The sequence below is a fragment of the Nycticebus coucang genome, chromosome 22 (assembly GCF_027406575.1).
Source record: "Nycticebus coucang isolate mNycCou1 chromosome 22, mNycCou1.pri, whole genome shotgun sequence".
In the NCBI taxonomy this organism is placed as follows: Eukaryota; Metazoa; Chordata; class Mammalia; order Primates; family Lorisidae; genus Nycticebus; species Nycticebus coucang.
This window is the reverse complement of record NC_069801.1, coordinates 34,455,713-34,475,487: the sequence shown is the minus strand read 5'-3', so window position 1 is coordinate 34,475,487 and position 19,775 is coordinate 34,455,713. Positions and strand designations below refer to the sequence as shown.

At 53.4% G+C, this 19,775-nt stretch overlaps 1 protein-coding gene across 2 annotated transcripts in view; it reads right to left on the bottom strand.

Annotated features, from left to right (window-relative positions):
• The window catches only part of KCNQ4 (potassium voltage-gated channel subfamily Q member 4), a 56,088-nt gene extending 42,002 nt beyond the window's left edge, over window positions 1–14,086 (bottom strand). Inside the window, exon 1 of one of the 2 annotated variants that reach the window (XM_053576266.1) lies at window positions 13,467–14,086. In XM_053576266.1, coding sequence (XP_053432241.1) covers window positions 13,467–13,780 — 314 coding nt within the window. In that variant the 5' untranslated portion in view covers window positions 13,781–14,086. The remainder of the gene's footprint in view (window positions 1–13,466) is intronic. The other variant, XM_053576267.1, reaches the window with a different exon arrangement.
• Window positions 14,087–19,775: the final 5,689 nt, after the last annotated feature.

Here is a 19,775-nt window from a genome sequence, read left to right as displayed (position 1 = left end):
AAAGAAAAGAACGGACATCAGAGCTGGGGTAGGCTGAGTGCCCAAGATCTGCCCCTCCTTCACAGCATCCCTCCATTATCTGGGCCAAATTCCTGTGGCCGTTCTAAGACCACTGTTCTAGGGACCCCATGAACCTCAAGCACATATCCCCAGGCTACTTTTCCAGACAGCCTCAGGGCCAGTACCTACCTGCTCCAATTCCAAGGCACCACACATACCTCTCCTCAGGGCAGGGTTTGCATAAGCTGTTGAACTTTCCCTACAGGCAAAGTCCTAGGGCTCTGGGCCATGTTGGGCCCTGAGCAGGGTTACTGGACAGCTCTGGAGGAGGCACTTGGAGGGCTAGGTCCTGGGGGCAGGCAGAGGAAACAGGAGGCCAAGGCTCCCTGCTGGAGTCCTTCCCCTGTACCATCTTCCTCACCAGTCCCAGAGAGAAGTTTTTAAAATAGGAATCTGCTCATGTTACTACCGACTTCAGTTCCTTCCCATCTTCTTCTCAGGAAGTTGCTGCTCCTCAGTTGGGCACCCTCACCGTCAAGCTGGGCCCAGCTCATGTCCCAGCCTCTTCTCTGCACAGCTTTTGCCTCTTCTTGGCTCTCACTCTTCTGACTTCCTTTTTTTTTTTTTTGAGACAGAGTCTTACTATGTCACCCTCGGTAGAGTGCAGCGGTGTCACAGCTCACAGCAACCTCCAACTCTTGGGCTCAAGTGATACGCTTGCCTCAGCCTCCCAAGTAGCTGGGACTACAGGCGCCCGCCACATCTGGCTATTTTTTTGTTGCAGTTGTCATTGTTGTTTAGCTGGCCTGGGCTGGGCTCAAACCCACAAGCCTCAGTTCAGAGCTGGGGCCATAACCACTATGCTATGGGTGCCGAGCCTCTGACTTCTTTTTTTTTTTTTTTTTTATTAAATCATAACTGTATACATTGATATGATCAAGGGGCATCATACACTCGCTTCATAAACCATTTGACACATTTTTATCACAGTGGTTAACATAGCCTTTCTGGCGTTATCTCAGTTACTGTGCCAAAACATTTACATTCTACATTTACCAAGTTTCGCAAATACCCCTGTAAGATGCACCACAGGTGTGATCCCACCGATCCCCCTCCCTCTACCCACCCCTGACTTCTTATTCTTCTTTGCAAATGCCCTGTTCAGCCTCACCTCTGGGTCATTACCCATGCAAGTCCCTCTGCCTGCTGTTCCTTTCTCTTCCTTGCCTGACTCCTACTCATCTTTCAGATCTCAACATAAGCCTCTTCCTCTGGGAAGCCTTCCCAGCCATTCCCAGTTCAGGGCTGGGGTTGGTCCTCTGTGCTGGGCTCCCACAGGACTCCATGCTGCCTCGACATGGCACTTAACATCCTGCTGGTAACTGCCAGCTTCACGGCCTACCACCCCAAGGGAGTAAGGGAGAGTCTGATTCACTGCTCTGTCCCAGCATCTGGCCTAAGGCTTGGACCCAAGGCTTGGACCCATGGGTAACACTTCCCATGAAGGGTTCCCAAATTAAAGAGCTAGAGGGAAGGAATGAGTCCCGAATGTAGAATTGGAGTAGGGGCAGGACATTGGACTTGGAAGCTTAACTCCTCCTCACGTCACCCCCCTAGCAGCTTGCAGACAGGCTCAGGGTGAGTTAGGGGGGGTAAGGTCACAGCCTCTAGAGCTGGACTTCTGGGGTTTGAATCCTGGGCTTGCTATCTACACCCAAGAAAGTTATTTAAACGCTTTGTACCTCATTCTCCTCATCTGAAAAATGGGCTTAACAGTAGCACCTACCTCATATGGTTGTTAAGAGGAAAAAGTGAGAGAAGGTATGGCAAGTTCTCGGAGCAGCATCTGGATAAATGCTCAATAAGGATATGCTGTTATTATCTTTATTATTATTGAGATCCACAGCTAAGGAGGAGGCCGAGACTCAGAGAGGGAGGTGACTGCTGGAAGCTGCCTTCCCACCCCCACCCCGGCCCCTCCACTGCAGCCCTGCAAGCCGCTCCGCCCTCTCACATCATAGAGTCCTTGCGCACTCCCCACACTCGGTTGTCTGAACTGAGCCCAGAAATTCCCATCTTTCTGGCATTCACCACTCACTGGCTGTGTGACAAGGGTACATGCTTAACCTTTAAGCTTCAGTGTCCTCTTCTACAAAATGGGGATAATGATGGGACCCACCTCATAGGGCTCTTGGAAGGATTAAACGAAGCAATATGTGAAAAGTATTTAGCACAATATCCGGTGGGATTAGACTATGAATCTTATTACTCGACAAACTCCACACTTAGAACTCTAGCCTGGCTCCGGTAAGTACATTATTTTCCTCCACCGTGGGTGCATTTCTGAGCCAGAGGCTCCTGAGGAAAGGACTTGCTCGTCCAGCTAACCTGCTTTTACAGAGTCTGTGTGCCACCCTTCACCCCCAGTGTCTGTTCCTCAGGGCTCAGACCAGTACAGGTGAGGGGAGATAAGGGGCTCAGGGCCCTTAATGAGTGGGAGCTTGTTATGGGAAGATAAAAATATAAAAATATTAAACCCACTACAACCGCTCTGCTCCTCACAGTACTTTGCAGTTTACCAAGCACCTGATATAGGAGGTGGCCCTGTGAGGTGCATAGGTAGAGATGGTAACTGTCATTCTATGTGGAAGGAAGTGGGTGCCTCAGAGAGGTTGGGTCACCTGCCTGGTATCACACAGCCTCAGGAAGCAGGGGCAGGCGGCAAAACCCCAGCCTGCCAACTCCTGGTCCTATGCACCTTTAACTGAGGGATGAGCCTGATTCTGGCTGACAAAAGGACCAGAAGGTCCTTTCTCCACTGCTCTCTAGTTGGCAAGAGCCCTGGGCTGTTTCTCCCCCATCATGCTCTGCTCCTGGGAGGGCAGGGCCTGAGGCTTCCCCATCCCCTTCCCAATTCCTCCTTCTCTGGCCTCACAGCTCAGGAGGAAGGAGCCAGGATGGCACCCAGTCTCAAGAATTTTACGCATTGGTGAAATTTCCAAAACTCTTTGGGGACTGCATAAGGTTGTCAACTTTTTATTTTGCCAAGTAAGGACATTTTTTAAAAATTCCCAGCCCATCATTTCATAAAAGGGACATAATCTCATACTAACAGACAGTCCTTTAAATAGAATAAATTTAGCTTTATGAAAGAGTCACCACATTGTCCTTATTTTTCTAGCTTTTGCCTTAGGCCACTAAAAACTGCCACGGGTCTGCTGAAGAATTGGAGAACCATTTGGAGGTTGGACTTAACAGTTACACAGACATAGGTTCAAGTCCTGACTCCACCACAGCTGTGCCTTATTTTCCTTCTCTGAGTCTCAGTTTCTTGTCTATAAAATGGGAACAAAAACAGAGGCTGCCACATGGCATGTACTGGGAGAACTAGACGGCCTAGTGTTTGCAGAGCACTTGCCCAGGAAGAGCTCAATCAAGCCCTGATTTCCATCCAGTGTCCCTGCCCTGTCCTATTACTGCTTATGGCTCCTCATGGTGTAAGACCCACCTCCATAGCCTGATAGTCAACATCCTCAGGGCCCAGGACACACTAGATACTGCAGATCTCAGGACACAGGGGTTAGGGTAACACCTTGCAGCCTTTACTCTAGCTCTTCCTCCACCTACAGTGCACTCAGGATAAAAATCATGGGAGCTTCCAGCTCAGTGTCCCCACACAAAAGGACCAGAAGGTCCTTTCTCCACTTCTCTCTAGTTGGCAAAACCCTTCTTATCCTTACAACTCGGCCTCAATGCCACCTTCATTCTTCGCTCAGGAAACAGTCACTAATTTCCAACACGGGCCAACCATGGTGCCCAACCCCCACCTTCCCAGATTTCACAGCCCAGTGTAGAAAAGCAAAGAACTAAAGGGGCTGGGGGAGCAAAGTTGCCCTGGGATAAGGGAGAGCAGGAAGCACCTCCAAGAAGAGGTAGTGCTCAGACTGGGACTGAAGGATGATGGCAGGGTGGGTGGGAGAGGGGATACATAGAGCATTAAATGGCACAACACTTTGGGACGCTAAGTAATTTCTTAGGGGAAGAACAAAGAGTACAGGTGGGAAAGGGGTTTCTGACTTGAGCACTGGAGGTGGGTGGGGTCATTGTCAGGTGGACAAAGGGAGAAGGACAGGTTTGGAGAGAGGTGCTGACTTTTGAGAAGCCCAGGGGATGAGCAAAAGAGGCAAGAGGCTCAGGGATGAAATTGCAGAGGGGGTGGCTGTCATCAGGGAGGTAACCCTTGATGTCGCAGGAGTGCATGAGACCACTGCCCAAAACTATGCATAGAGAACAAGCCCTCAGGACATAGTACCAACATTCGAGGGGCAGAAAGAGGAGGCAGAGCTGCTAACAGAGCCCAGAGGGAAAAGCCAGAGAGGTGGGTGTGAGGAAAGCTAAGGGAAGGTGTGTTCAGGAAGGAAGGGCCTCTGGGGGAGGCAGCCAGCTGCAGTCGCTGAGTGCAGGCTAAGTGTATGGCTCCCAGAGAGCCACATTCTGCATTTGAGTCCTGCTTCTACCACCTATCAACTTTGTTGAGGGTTGGGCAAATTATTTACTTTCTTTATGCCTTAATCCCCCTATCTAGAAAATAGGGCTTTTTTTTTTTGAGATAGGGTCTCCCTCTGTCACTCAGACTGGAGTGAGTGGTGTGAGCATAGCTCACTGCAGGCTTGAACTCCTGGGCTCAAGGATGGAGGGTAGATGCCACTTCCCTCTGAGCCCAACTTTGGGGGTGGAGTGATCCTCCTGCTTCGGCCTCCCTGGTAGCTGGAACTACAGGCATGTGCCACTATGTCCACTAATTTTTTTTTTTTTAGACATGGGATCTTTCTATGTTGCCCAGGCTGGCCTTGAACTCCTAGGCTCAAGCTACCTTCCCACTTTGGTCTCCCAAAATACTGGGATTATGGGTGTGAGCCACTGTTCCTGGCCAATATATATATTTTAAGTATAAAAAGCATGAAGGAGGACTGATATTCCCCTCAGCCTTCTTGCACCCCCAGGTTGCACCTCCCTCCCTCTGCTGGGCCATGGGTCATACTTTCTTCCCCCCTTCTGTCTCTCCCACCAATCCTGAGGTTAGAAACAAATGAAATGGGTGAATGAACTCAGGTGCTGTTCCTTGCCCTCAGAGAACAGGAGTGGTGGGGAGGCAGCATCCTCCTGTTCCTTCAGTATAAGGAGAGACGGTGGAGAAGGCACCCATGTGAGCTGTGTCCTTGGGCAATCAGGTCCCTTCTCTTAGCCTCAGTTTCCCCATCTGTGAAGTGAATCCTGTGGATCTGCTCATGCTCTGAGGTCCTCTGACTCTGAAGTTCTATAGCAGGGAAGTACAGAGAAAGGATCATGGCAGAAAAGCCTATTCCTGACCTGCAGTCCTGCCCCCAAGGGAGGAAGTTCTATGGGTCTGGGTCCCCACTCTGCCCGGGTCTGGTCCCTCCAGCAGAGAGTGGCAGCTGGGCCAAGATGGGCAGGAGCAGAGGCACCCAGGGATTATGCTGACAGAACTGTTCCTTCCCTTTCTCCTTCTCTCCCTACCCCTCCCCTCCCTGGGGACAGACAAACCCAGCAAAAAATAAACCCAAAGACAGTGACCTGGACAGTGGCAGGGAAAGAAGAGTGGAGGAGGTACAGCCTATGACCCTCCCCGCCACCTCCCAAAAGCCCGTGGGTACCTGATCTGATCCCTCTCCACCCCCACAGTTGGGCTCAGAGAGAGCTGGCATCTACCCTCCATTCTTCAGACTGAGGGGAAAAGGAGCCATTCCTTTGCTTAATAGGTGCCATTAGAGCAAATACTGTCCAGCCCAGCTAGACAGGGGTCTGGGAAGAGTACCTCAGGGAATATCACTCGACCTCCTGGATATCAGGCAGTCCCACTGTCTGACCTCCATCCCTTCTGCCTCAGTGGGTCCACGCTCCATTTGTCTCTTGCAAACTTTCTCCCTGTTCCATCTACCTGGCCTAGGTATCGGAGGAGTCTCAGAAGAGTGTGCCCCAAGATTTCCCTCCAGCCCCTAGGCCAGAGACCCTGCTCCACCCACTGTTCTCCAAATCTCCAGGAGGGAAGGAAGAGGGAAGGAATTGCTGAGTTTCCCTGCTCCCTTTGCCTCCCTCCCTTAGGCACCAGCCAGGGATTCCCAGCCCAATTAGTCTGCCGCCTGGGGCTGCCCTTCTGGTCCTCACCCCTCCCCAGGTGACAACCCCCAGGGCACACAGATCCCACTTAGGGACAGAGTTGCCCAGAGAGCCTGCAGTACTGAGGGGGGATCTCTGGGGGTCCCAGCGGTCTGATCAGCATCCTTCCCCCCAGCCTCTCAGAGCTGCTGTTGGAGCCCTGTCCTCTGAGGGGCCACAGGAGAAGGTACTGGAGACTAACTCCCCACTCCCAACTCTACAAAATTCAAGGTCCTGAGACAGCAGATCTTCTCATTCAGCCAGCACTGCTCTGTGCCAGACAGCCCCAAGTGGTCCACTTTCCCATTAGGCCCATTTTACAGAAGAAGATACTGAGGCCCAGGGACTGGGACTGAGTAGGTGTGGGTACCTTTCCAGTGAGAACTGAGATCTCTGGGTATCCTTTGGGACACCATTCTCTCATTCTGAGATGATGTGCTTAGAAGAAGTTGGGAGTGTGCCCTCCTCTCCCAGGAGTCCAGGCTGTCCCTGAGAGCCATGGCTGCACTGCCATCTCCCTGGAGCCAGGATAGCTGCCAGTGATAGATAATGAGGTCCAAACCTCAGCCTCACAGGGATGCTCTGGCATCCCCCTCCTCCCCACATGCACTCCCAGCCACATGCAGACCTCTCTCTGCGCCCTGTGAGACGAGGCAGTAGAGGCTGGTGGCCCTGCAGGCTCCGCAGCTTCCTCACGGTGTCCCCACCAGCTCCCAGGCAGGGCACAGGCATGGTCTATCTCCCTCTGCTTCTCTAGGCCTGGTATGGAGTTGACGCTCTTTAACTACATATGTCAAATGAAGGAAGAAACAAATTGATGAGCACCCCTGGGCCCAGTCCTCCATTCGCTATCTATGTGACCCTGAACTGGCAAGGAACATTCCCTCAGCCTCACTTTCCTCACACATGACCTAAGGATGATGGTGCCTGATTGTGGCTGTGAGGGTTACATGGGAGAAGGTACGTCAGAGATCAGGTGGGCATGGCATACAGCAGACGCTCCACAGAAGCCAAAGGACACGACCTCAGGCTCCCATGGAGAGCCCCTCACACTGGAATATGGGCAGACACAGTCCTCTCTCCAGGGCACGCCCAGACATACTCATCATGCTGAGCTAAAGATACCTGTCAAATCTTTCCCCAGAGAAAAAGAATGATGAGGACGATGACCATAATAACAATGGCAAGGAGGATAATGGCTAACAGTTGTACCCAGCACGGTGTTTGGTGGTTTTTCTCATTTAGCCCTAACAACCCTAGAGGTGGGTATTATTATGATTATTATTCCCATCTTTCAGATGAGAAAAAACGGAGCTCAGAGAGGTTACGTAATTTTCCCAAAGTCACATGACTGCTAAGTGTAGGGCCAGAAATGAACCCAAGTGTGTCAGACTCAGAACCCATGCTCTACACTCAAGCCTCCACTCTTCCCCCACCCCCAGCCTCTCAGCTCCCACACCAGGGGCTGTCCCCAGGGCAGACATTCAGAATTCCCTGCTGGGCCTCCTAACCCAAGGACTTGCCCAAAGATCAGTGCAGGGGAGGTAGGGGAACCTCAAGTGGGCTGCTCTAAGTCTGGGGAAGTTCCCTGCATGGCTTCCTTTTGGGAAGGGAAGGGCTTTGCCCAGTTCTGTAGATCTGTCCTCTCTCCCTGCTCCCAGGCAGTTTCAGTTTCTTTGACTGCCTCAAAGAACCCTAAATTAATTACCCACTCAAAGTGCTGCCATCAGCCCAAGAATAATCACCTCTTGAAACACTCCTGGCTCCAACACCCAGAGGTTACAGGCTTCTGCAGCAATACAGATTGAAGTTAGAGAGCCAGCAGGGCTTCTTCAATGGTAAGAATGAATATACTATGGGGCTGGGGATGGGTAGGCAGACAAGGAGAGCTCTAACCTGCTGCAGGGACCCCAAAAGGAAACTTGGGGAGAAGGGAGCAAAGAAACATGAAGGGGACCAAAATGGAGAGGAGGGAAGCAGTTTAGGAATAGGATGGTCTCTTCCCACTCCCTACAAAGATCAAACAAAAGACAGGCTGAAAAACAGCAGCACAAAAAATGTGGGTCACTCTTAAAGACTTTCCTAATCACAAGGCAAAGTTCTTAGGGCATCAGTCTTCCCTCTTGGCTAGAGCTAAGAAAATTGTTATCTAAAGTCCTGATATGGTAGACAAAGGTTTGGGTTCTTGGCACAGTTTCACCACTGACTCATGAGGTGTGACCTTGGATGAGTATCTGCCCCCTTCTGTGCCTTGGTGTGCCCAGAAGTACACCAAAAGTTTGGGTGAAAAGACCTGAGAGGGTCTTCCAGGAGGAGCAAAGGCCGCTGAAGTTCTAGGAAGCATAGCCCTGGCTGTGGCTCTAAGGCTGGCCTTCTAGGTGGATGCACAAATACATACAGAACCATAAGGGCAGCCCTGAGGTTGAGGATGGGGGAAGGCAAAAAAATTAAGGAATGGTCAGGTGGCTCACACCTGTAATCCTAGCACTCTGGGAGGCCGAGGAAGGCAGATCCCTAGAGCTCAGGAGATCAAGACCAGCCTGAGCAGGAGTAAGACCCCCATTTCTACTAAATATAGAAAAACTAGCGGGGCGTTGTGGCATACACCTATAGTCCCAGTTACTCGGGAGGCTGAGGCAAGAGGATTGCTCAAGCCCACGAGTTTGAGACTGCTGTGAGCTATAATGCCACAGTACTCTATCCAGGGCACAGAGTGAGATTCTGTATAAAAAAAAAAAAAAAAAAAAATCAAAGAACAGATCCAGCTCTGTTCTGTCCTAGGGGTCCAGGCTGGAGCCACAGGCCGGGGTGTGTGACTCTGGCTATGTGTCTGTGAACTCAGGGCAAAGGTAGGGGCGGCTGTGCACTCACTTCCTTTCCGTTGCATGTATGCTGCATGTGCATTTGTGCATGTGAGTCTGCCTCGCGGTGAGCATGTATGCAGCAGGGAGATAGCCAGGTTGTACTGGGTGAGGCTGGCATTTAACACTCAATTCCACAAATTGCAATCACTGCTCACCCCTGCTGCCTGTGGTTTGGGGACAGAGAGATGGATGACAGGTGTGCTGCTCTTGAGGAACCTGGGGTTGGGGTGGGGACTGAGACTGAGGTGTAGAGAATGATGGCTCCGAGTCAGACCCGGCTCTGGGCCAGGCCCGTCCACGTTAACTGAGTGAGCTCTCCTAAGTCTCCATCTCCTCACCTGTCAAATGAGGAGGATAACAGTGCTCACCTAGCCAGGCTGTTGAAGCACGCAGTGAGAATGGTTTGGAAAGCGTGCTCAGCATAGTGCCCAGCCATAGCTAGTGCCACACCCGCCATCAGAGATTTCAGCTCAAACCCCATGAGCCTAGCCAAGTGGCCACAGGAAACAGTCCCTGATTAGAGTCAAGAGTGTTGGGTTCTGGACCTCTGCATCTGCCACTAATTTACCATGTGACTTTGATCTCCAGAGCCTCAGTTTTTCTCTTAAGCAAAATGGGGCTATAAAATCTAAGGGTTGACTGAGCAGGGATACCTGAGGATCCTGGGTACACTTTGCTGGGATTATTTCTAACCCAGGCTATGTTCTTTCTCAGATGGTCAGAGGGGGACGTTCTGGAGGGAGGGGTCTAGAGTTAGGAGTCTAAGGACCTCAGGAGCTGCCCCCACCTCCTCTTTCCCCATTCCCACAGCTTCTGACCCTAGGGACAAGGCTGAGGGAGGATGTTTACAGAGCGTTAAACCTTCACACAGAGAGTCTGCTGGGCAGCTGGGGGCTGGGAGTGCAAGTGTCTCCTAGAAGCTTGGAGAGGCTGGAGGGAGATGGGGTCTTGCTCATTCCCTTCCAGCCCTCTCACTTCAAGGGAGGCTGGTGTGGCCTTTGAGAGGATGCAGCAAGGGGGTGAGCATTCCTCCCAGGGGCTCAGATAGCAAAGCAAGGTGGTATTTCTTAAAATTCAAAGAGCAGGGCCTCTGAAGACTTGAGCACTTAAATCAGGGGCTGGGGCACAGGGAAGTGTTTGGGGCTTGGTGACAGAACTGAGGACCTAGAGAAGGAAGGAAAGCTTGCAAAGGGGCCCAGCGACCCCTCATTCTGGATCTCAACAAGGAGAAGACAGAGCCCTCAGTTCTCACTTTCCAGAGGCCACAGCTGCTGGCAGGAGAGGCTGGATCAGGGTTTGTCCTCTGGGCTGTATCCCACCCCCAGGTGCCAGAAAGGTGCAGATTCTGAGTGTGGCCTAGCGGGGCCCAGTTGGTAGGTGTGAGGGTGGTGTCCCAGGGCAAATGGGCCTGCTCACCTCAGATCCTACCCTCCTTCCCAAGCCCTTCTCCTGCAGGCTCTTCTATGTGTCTGGGAAAGGGGTCCTAGCTAACTGTACCCACTGGGCTCCCCTCACTTGGGCTGCCTCTGGGGAAAGGGGAAAGGATACGGTCAAAAGTCCACCAAGAGGATTAGAAAGTTCAACAGCAGGAAGTAATTCCTGGCAGGCACACACAAGACCCTGCAGTGAGTGATTAAGAAACCCCACATCTGGAGCTCCTCAAGAACAGGAGAGACCTTCTGTGTGGGCCCCTCCCCAGCCCCAATTATAACAACTGGCTCTTACACTCCGGCCCTTGCTACTCACCAAGCACTTTCCCACCCATGACCTCATCTAAGAGGGAGGCCCACAAAGCTGAAGTTTCTCCCCACATTGACAATCTAAAGCTCAGAGAGGCCCAGTGATCAACCCAAGGCCACAGGGCACACAGGGGGTGGGTCTCCTGACCCTGCAGCCCCCTTTGACCTCTAAGAGAGATAATCAATTCCTTGCAATCTCTCAACACTGGTATGTTTTCACACCTCCTTTCCTCTCTCAGTGCTCCCAAGAAATGCCTGGCCCTAGCCTCTTGGGGACAAGTGGTCAGGACAAGCATGCCCCTGGTGTGCCAGCATTCCTGGCATCCGGAAACAGCAGGATGTGGGGTAAAGGTGTCAGCGGATTTAATTTCTGGAGAGGAAGGGGAGGACCTTCCAGAGGAGGCAACAGCAGCAGCTGGCCAGGAGACAGGCAGCAGGTCCTTCACCTCCAGTGACTCTCGTGGGGGCTGAGGGACTAAGCCCAAGGGCTAAGGTCTCCCACCTCAGGGCCTATTGGCTTCTCTAGGCCCAGCTGTTACTTGGAAAAATCTCTCCCAAGAGGAGCCCATGGCAGGCACAGCCACTCTCTGTTGTATCTCACCTTCCTTGGGCCATGCAGCCACTCTTAGTGAGAAGTCTCTTGCCCTTCACCCCAACTCCACCAGCACTGAACCTTCATCACTCCAATAGTCCTCTCTGTAGCAAGAAATCATCATTCAGGCTCAGAGCCCATAGCACAATGGTTAGGGCATCTCTCTCAGCCACATGCACTGAGGCGGGTGGGTTCAAACCTAGCCTGGGCCACCTAAACAACTGCAACAAATGTCAACTGCAACAAAAAATAGCTGGGCATTGTGGCAGATGCCTATAGTCCCAGCTACTTGGGAGGCTGAGGCAAGAGAATCACTTAAGCCCAAGAGTTTGAGGTTGCTGTGAGCTGTGACGCTACGGCACTCTACCAAGGGCAACATAATGAGACTCTGTCTCAAAAAAAAAAAAGAAAAGAAAAGAAATATTCATTTAGGACCCCCAGTGGACACTAGGGGTTGGGCCATTCCTAACCGTTTACCCTGACCCAAAGCTTAACCACACCTCCTTAACAATTCCAACTCTTTGCCCCTTGGTCTTACTCAGCCTGGGGGGTCTCTACACACAGTTAAGGCTGCACCAACAGGTACTTGATGGCTGAGAGAGTTCTCTTCCTCTGCCCTTCCACCCCATGACAACCTCTTCTTCCCCTTCACCTCTGAAATTCTGTGGGCCCAGTTCAGATGGGGCAGAGGCACGCAAGCAGGCTCCAGAGGGACAGGCAGGAAGACAGACCAAAGGACAGGCAGAAAAAGACAAGTGCAAGAAGAATGGATGGTCAGGAGGATAAGTGGACAGAAAGATGGGCAGATAGGCACACAGATAACTGGAAAGACAGACAGAGGGACAGAAACAGACAAACAGAAGGACTGCCAGACAGTTAGGTGGAGAGATGAACAGTCTGGCCAACTTACACACAGGTGAAAACTCAGTCTGACAGAGGGACAGCCAGATAAGAAGGACTACAAATAAGTCAGGTGGACAGGCAAGTGGGCCACCCAGGAGACACTAACACCAGAGGGTTCTCTCTGACTGTGATGACAAGGGATTAACAGCAGCACATTTTCCAGGGACCAGAGGTCTCTTGTGCACCTCTGAGCGTCCCAGCACCAGGCCCAGCCCTTCAACTGATATCTGTGGGGCCTCTCATGTTCACGGCTGGGCCAGGCCATCTCCCAAGACTGAGCTCTGAGCTGCCAAAATTCACTCTTCACATCCAAGAGGGGTCAGTGTTTTTGAAAGTTGGAGGAACCCCACAAGGGGGAGGAGAGGGCCTGCAGCTTCAGTGTTTCCAAACCTACCCCTCTCCTCTTTCTTTTTCCCCAGCGCCCAGAGCCAGGCCTGGTGCTGCCGGCCAGCAAGGCAGGCAAGCTGGGCTGAGCTGCCAGAGCAGGCAGGACAGGCAGGGCAGGCAGAGTAGCTGCTGCTACCACTGGGAAGTTGAGGGTGGAGGAGAAGACAGAGTGAAGACAAACTCAGACACAGTATACATGAGTGTTAGGGCCCAGGTGGCTCACAGGGACCCCGAAACACATACAATCAGGGGCCAGCCCTGAGCTGGGATGAGGGCTGTCCCTGGAGAAGGGCATCTCCAAGGGGAGCCCAGGTGGGAGCCCATCATAGCTACAGAGCTGGGGAGGAGGTGATGAAGCTTCCAGGGGAGCCAAGGAGTCCTCTGTGCACAAGGAGGCAGAGATGGAGAAGAGGAAAAGGGAACCCATTTCAGTGGCTTCAGACTTTGCAGAGTGGATGAGGGACAAGCAGCTGGTGTGGGGAGTACCTGGGACAGAAGACCAGGGCTAGGCGATCAGTATGGAAATAAGGACTTAGGTGGGGGGAGGTCAGAAGTGAGGTCCAGCAGGGATCAGGATGGGGACATCAGGGGTTAGGGTCAGGCTCAGGCTCAGGCTCTGGGGGGCGGATCAGAAACGGGGCTGGGCCCAGGAGGCGAACGGTGGGGGCTGGGGGTAGGCTGCAGGGAATAGGGGATGAAGGCAGGGCCAGGGCGGGGCGCCGTCCCAAGGGAGCCCAGGCTCGCGTGGGGACAGCGCGGGGCAGGATCGCCGGAACACGAGGGGGCGCAGGGTCGCAAACTCACATGAAGACGTGGTAGACGAAGGCCCAGCCGCGGGGCCGCTCCAGCACGTTGTAGACCCAGTTCTGCAGGCGGCGGTAGCGCTTGTGCGCGGCCGAGGAGCGCTGGCCGCAGGCGGAGCCCGAGCCGGAGCCCGGCCCAGGGAGGGGCGCGCCCGGCGGCAGGGGGCTGCCCAGGAGGCCGAGGCGGCGCGGGGAGCCGCCCCCGCCCGCCTCGCCCTGCTCGCTCTGCACGGCCGTGAGCGCCACCAGCTCGGCGCGGGGGGCGTCCCCAGGCTGGGGGCCCAGGCCGAGGCGGCGCGGGGGGGCCTCGGCCATGGGCGGTGCCGGGCGGGGGCGGGCCGGGGCCCGGGTACGGTCCGGGGCGGGGGCGCACTCGGGGCGCTCAGCGGCGCATAGCTCGGACCCGGGGCCGGCTGGGCGGCCCGGGGCGGGAGCGGGCGGCGGGGGCTAGGGTCCGGGCCGGGGCCGGGGGCGGGCGCTCGGAGCCTGGGGGCCGCCGTAGCCCGCACTGACCGCCCGCTTCCCCGGCGACTGGGGCGGCTCTTTCCGACTCCAACTCTCTTATTACGCGCTCCATGCCGCTCGCCTTTCCACCTGCCGCTGGCTAGCCGCTCACATGTCAACCTCCCCCGCCCCGCCCCTCCCCCGCCCGCCCCCGCCCGCCCCGCGGCCGCCTTCCCAAATCGGGAGGGAGCAAGCGAACCAGCTAGGCGAGGCGAAGAGAGGGGACGCGCGGAGAAGGCGGCCGAGCACTGCGCACCGGCCGCGTCGGCCGCGGAGTGGATGCCCGAGCCGGACCGCGTGGCGGGGGTGGCGCGCGGGGCCGGGAGGCTGGGCGTGTGCGAGTGGTGTGCACCGCAGCGTGGGGCGGCGTGGCCCTGGAGGCCAGCCGAGGCTGGGACGGGGGGAGTGGAGAGTCGAGTTGTGGCCGCGGTCGGCCGTGGATGGGACGCGGTGTCCTGCGGAGTTTAGGTGTGAATGGGTGGAGGGGTGTCTACTTGTGTGTGCAGAGTGGGTGGCTGCGGGTCCGCCAGGTGGTGGGATTGAGTTAGTAAAGGTGTGGTCGCTGGGGCTGGATGTGAAGACGGATATGCCCGGTCGGGACCACGCTACGCAGTAGTGGGGTAGCCTGAGGGGCGCCCGTCGGGGTCGTGCCCTTTGTGCCACTGTGTGGGATGCTTAAAGTGTGCCCAGGGCCTGGTGCCGGGAGTTGTATCAGGGTGTGTGTAGCACAGTGGGCCTGAGGTGTGCTCAGTTTGCTTCCCACCAACTACCCTTCCGAGCTTCCCTTCCATTCCCTTCTCCATGATGGAGGAAGAGCCCCACACACACATTAGACCACCTTCCCCCGAAGAGGGGCCTCCCCTGATGGAGGAGGATGGAAGCCCACCCTTGACTTTTGCCAGGTCCAGGAGCCTGGTTCAGGACAGGTAGGGTATTTGGAGGTAAGTTCTGAGGCAGCGTTAGGAGGGCCAGACACCTCCTCTCCAAATGCCCACAGAATCCCAACCAGAAAAGGAGAGACTTTATCCTCTGGATAAAGTTGAATAAAGTTCTTCTTAGTGCCCGACCTCCAGACCTCCATCTCTTTAGCCGTAGGGGGCGGACTTCCCCTTTAGCCTTCCTGACCCTGCACACGGTGGTAATTTGAGGTTCCGGACCCTCTTTCTTTCACTGCCCAAAGCTGCTGGCCACACCAGCCGCTCCCTCCGCAGGCCCTGCCCCAGGGTGAAGCGCTTCCACAGCAAACTCTTCCCGGTTCCTCCGGGAGGCTCTCGAGGGACGGAGCCGAGCGGGAGGGGTGAGGGAGGAGGTGGGAAGGCGAGCTCGATTCTCAGCTGTCAGCAAAGGCAGCATTGATCTGCTGAGCCCGATGGGGGAGGGAGGGAGGCAAGGCCGTGGGCAGGCAGGAAGGGGGAAGCAGGGACTAGGGGGGGCCCAAGCTGGGCTTGGTAGCTGGCCTATATACCTCTACCCTGTAGTGACTCTTTCCCCTCTGCCTAGCTAGGGGTTGCCTTCTGGGGTCTGACCTGATTCTCTCCTGTGGTTTCTGGTTCCAGGTGTGCTCAGGGGCAGAGCCTAGTGCCCCTGGGCAGGTTATGCTGGATCCTCTACTGGTAGCTGGGGAAGGTTTCTGGACCCTAGGGCCCCAAGGTGGATGCAGCACCCACCTGAGTTAACCCATCCTCTCCCTATATGATGAAAACACATACCCCACAAATATATAGGGCACTGCCTGCTTGACTCTGGAATTGTCTCACTGGGGCTTCTCAATCATGGGTCCCATGAGTTGGGACTAAGGTCTGAGATGTGCATGGTGTAAAGGAAGGCAGTTGCAAAGGACCTGGGGGCATTTCTTTTTGAGGCTCTTCTGCAGAAATGGAATTTGAATTCACGCTGCCCTTATCAATGCCCAGAAAGTCTGAAATTGGGTCTGTCCTGGGAAAGCTGATCCCCAAGCTAAGCATCACCTCTGGACTCCATGCCTCTCTTTCCAGTTGGGGGACTGCAAAGCTGTGTTCCCATCCTGTGAAGAGGCTTTACTGCAGGGAGAGGGTCTATTGTCATCTTCCCTAACTCCAGCTCTAGATTACTCCCTCAAGACAGCAGAGGGAGGAAAGAGACCATGGTTATAGCTAGAAGAATAGAAGTTAGATCTCAAGAGTTTCATAGGGCATAGAGGCCTGTTTCTTCTTATTATTCTTTGTCTTTTCTTTCTTTCTTTTTTTTTTTTCTTTTTGAGACAGAGTCTCACTATGTTGCCCCTCAGTGAAGTGCTGTGGTGTCACAGCAACTTCAAACTCTTGGGCTTAAGCAATTCTCTTGCCTCAGCCTCCCAAGTAGCTGGGACTACAGGCACCTACCACGACACATGGCTTTTTGTTGTTGCAGTTGTCGTTGTTTAGCAGACGCAGGCCGGGTTCGAACCTACCAGCCCTGGTATATGTGGCCAGTGCCATAACCACTGAACTACCGGTGCTGAGCTGAGGCCTGTTTCTTCTGCAGGCATATATGTAATGGAGGGACACGGAACTCTTCCTAAGAGGTGGGAAGGATGGAGGAGATGGTTCTAGGAGGTATAGCAAAGTTTAGTTGGGGTTTGTGTGTGAAGTGGGAAGGGGAGGAGTCAAAGGGAAATGTCCAGTTCAGAGAGGACAAGTGGCCACTCTGAGGGTCACTTGACGGCCTTCCTGCATGACTGGGGTGATGGACTTTCCCACTGCAGCCTTTAGTGACTAAGACAATTTTCTGAGTAGACAGCTGTCTGAGGTTCCCTCAATCAGCCCCTCTGCTGGAGGCGCCTGGAAGAGGCACTGTGGATTCCCACCCTTCTCCTTCTCTCTCCCACCTGTTCCCTCAACCCTCCCTCAGCAGCTTCCTTCCCACCCCAAGTCCTCACCTCTCTCTCTGGTAACACTGCCTAAACCAGACACTCACTGATTCTCACTAAGGCTCACTCCCACCTGGGTAAGTTCCTTCCCGGCTCTGAGCTTCAGTTTCCCCATCTGGACAAGAAGTGGGCAGGGCTCCAAGATCTCCTATAATTCATCACTGTCCTCATCGTCCATCAATGGAACAGATATTGATTGAGAGGAAGGGTGGGGAGGGAGAGTGCTCCCATTTGCTGAGCACCAACTAATGTGCCAGGCCCTGTCCCTTTTGGGACAAAGAGCAGCCCTTTGCTTGTGAGAAAGCTTAGGCTCAAAGAGGGGTGGAGGATGTATGCCTAAGGATACATAGTCCGTCCGTTAGTGACCCCAGAACGCAATGACTTGTGCTCTCTGTGGCACCTGAGAGCTCTCCAGCTGGCACCTGCTTGGTGGGTACTGAGTGTTGGGCTTAATGCTGGGGGCTGAGAGGAACCATACATGGCCCATCCTTGTTCTCCAGAACTCATTCCTGCCAGGGGATAAGACTTCCATGTTTGAAAAGGATTGAAGTTTAGAAGTACCTAGGATTTCAGTCTCCCAGGCTAGGCTCAAACTTGTTTTCAGACTTTGTCAGCAATGGAACCCATTTAACAGACGGAATTATGAAGTAGCACCTCAATGTGTAAAAAGCTTTGGAGTAAAGGTGCTCTGGTTGAATTGGGGCAATAAGATACCTGTCTCCCCCTCCCTCCCTGTACCCCAGAAGCCCTCTAGGCTTTCAGCTCTAAGGATTGTTAGAGGTCAGTGGAGGGAGAAGTCTTCACAGGGAATGACGGAGGGAGCCTTCTTGGGGACAGGAGTGGGGAGGACTTGGAGAAGCTCAGAGAAGTATAACCAGTAATACTTGGAGTTACCATTAATGAGGACTGTGCTAAATGCTAAGCCTTGTGCAGGATGCTTTACCTGTATTGCCTAATTCAGCCGATAGCCTCTATTTTACAGCCCAAGAAGACAAAAGCTCAGTGAAGAGCTCACCTTGTTCATAACCCTTGTGCTGCAGAGTGTGAGCAGGGAGTGGGTACTAGAGGGAGGAAGATGTTACAGAGCACAGGGGAGGAAGAGCAAGCTTAGCTAGGAAGACAGAGGAGGCCTTAAATGCCAGGATGAAGGGTCCAGTTTGGCTTGATGAGAAAGAGGGAGCCCAGCCAGGGCAGCTACAGAGACTGTGGCTCTCTACAGGAGAACTCAGTACACAGGGAGGTTGGCAATGCCAGGGGCAGAAAAAGCACTAAACTACAAGTTATGGCTGGGCTTCCAATCCTGGCTCTACCTCTGGACTACCTAGTGACCTGGAAGAAGTCATTCCATTTCTTCCCCACCTTTCCTGGCTTTCAGGAGGGCTGGAGCAATAATGTGTGACAAAGGCACAGATCACGCAGAGAGCTGTACAAATGAGAACCATTTATCTTATTACTGTTTAGGTGTCTGTCTGAGGTGGAAGGGGGAGACGCTATGGGAATTCCCTGGTCCTAGCAGCTCTTCTCAATCTAGGAGGGCTTCCTAGGAGGGGACTAGAGTAGGGGTGCTCATGGGGTGACAGCACCACATTATTTATCTCTGGGGCTTCACCTCCACTGAGAGCAAAAGGTATGAGAAAAAGATAAGGCCTTCTTCCTTTCCCCTGTGCAGCCCAGAGAAGACACCATGAGACTCAGGCCACCCAGCAGATGAGAGTTTCTCTCCCTGCCCCATCTGATCTGCCCCCAGCCTAGAACAAGCAGGCCTGGCCAGTCAGCTCAGAGCCACAGGAAGTGGGGAAGGAGCAGTATAGCTGAGCTCAATGAAAGTGAACCCCCATTGATCCTAAGGACTTGGAGGGAGACCCATAAGGAAGAGACAGAGGAGAAGGGGGCATGGAAATGAAGGTCAAAGCCATCTCCTTTTTATTTTGTTCTTCTGCCTTCAGAATTCTTCCTTCTTACCCCCAACTCCTAGAAGACCATGCTGAAAGCAATAGTACTATGGTCCTGCCAGTAGGCTCCATGTTCTCAGTGAGAACCACTGGGACAACAGAGTTGGTTGAAAAATGAAGAGGAAAGACTTTTTTTGAGTTGCTGAGTATGCAATGGAAAAGAACTTCTGTGCTCCCCTGGTGGGAGCAATTGGATGAGAGCTGCAGGGAAAGAGATAATGTGAGTAGGAGGGACTGAAGATGGTAGCAGGGAAGGGGTTCAGAAAGTAGATGAACTTGGTAAGGGAGATAGGGGTTGAGGGAGGAGAATGGGAGTTCTGAAGAGAGGCTAGGGGCTCAGTGGCAGGGATGGGAGGCTCAGAGAGTGGAACTTCATCCAGATCAAGCTTGATTAAATACTTGGTGATTGCCTCTGGGAGAGGGAACACCGCCACTTTAAGGGCTTGGAGCTTGCTGGGGATGGGGGAGGGGTCTCTCAGCATCTTTCTATGCCTCTAAATTGCCCAAACTGTCACTTATTCAAGGCCCTCATATTTGAAAGCATACATATGCTAAGTAAATATTGGATACTTTAAAAAAATACATATTCAAGCTTTAAAGCAAGAATGAGAAGGCCATAAATGAGATGGAATTCCCAGTGGCAAGCAGGAATTGAAGCTGTCCCTCAGAGTGAGGGCTCAGTATTCCAGCACAGTAGGAACTATAGTTGCAGACCCCACCAGTAAAAAGGTCTAAGAAACTGCTGCCTGCCGTGAATGGGACTAAAATCTCTCTCACCCTAGGTGGCTAACCTGGCCCTGGCTTTAAATAGAAAGAGTTTTCATATGATTATGACATCTCAGTCTGTCTACATGGGGTGCGGGCTCAGGATTTGTTTTTTTTTTTTTTTTTTGAGACACAGTGTCACTCTGTCACCCTTGGTAGAGTGCCATGGCATCACAGCTCACAGCAACCTCCAACTCTTGGG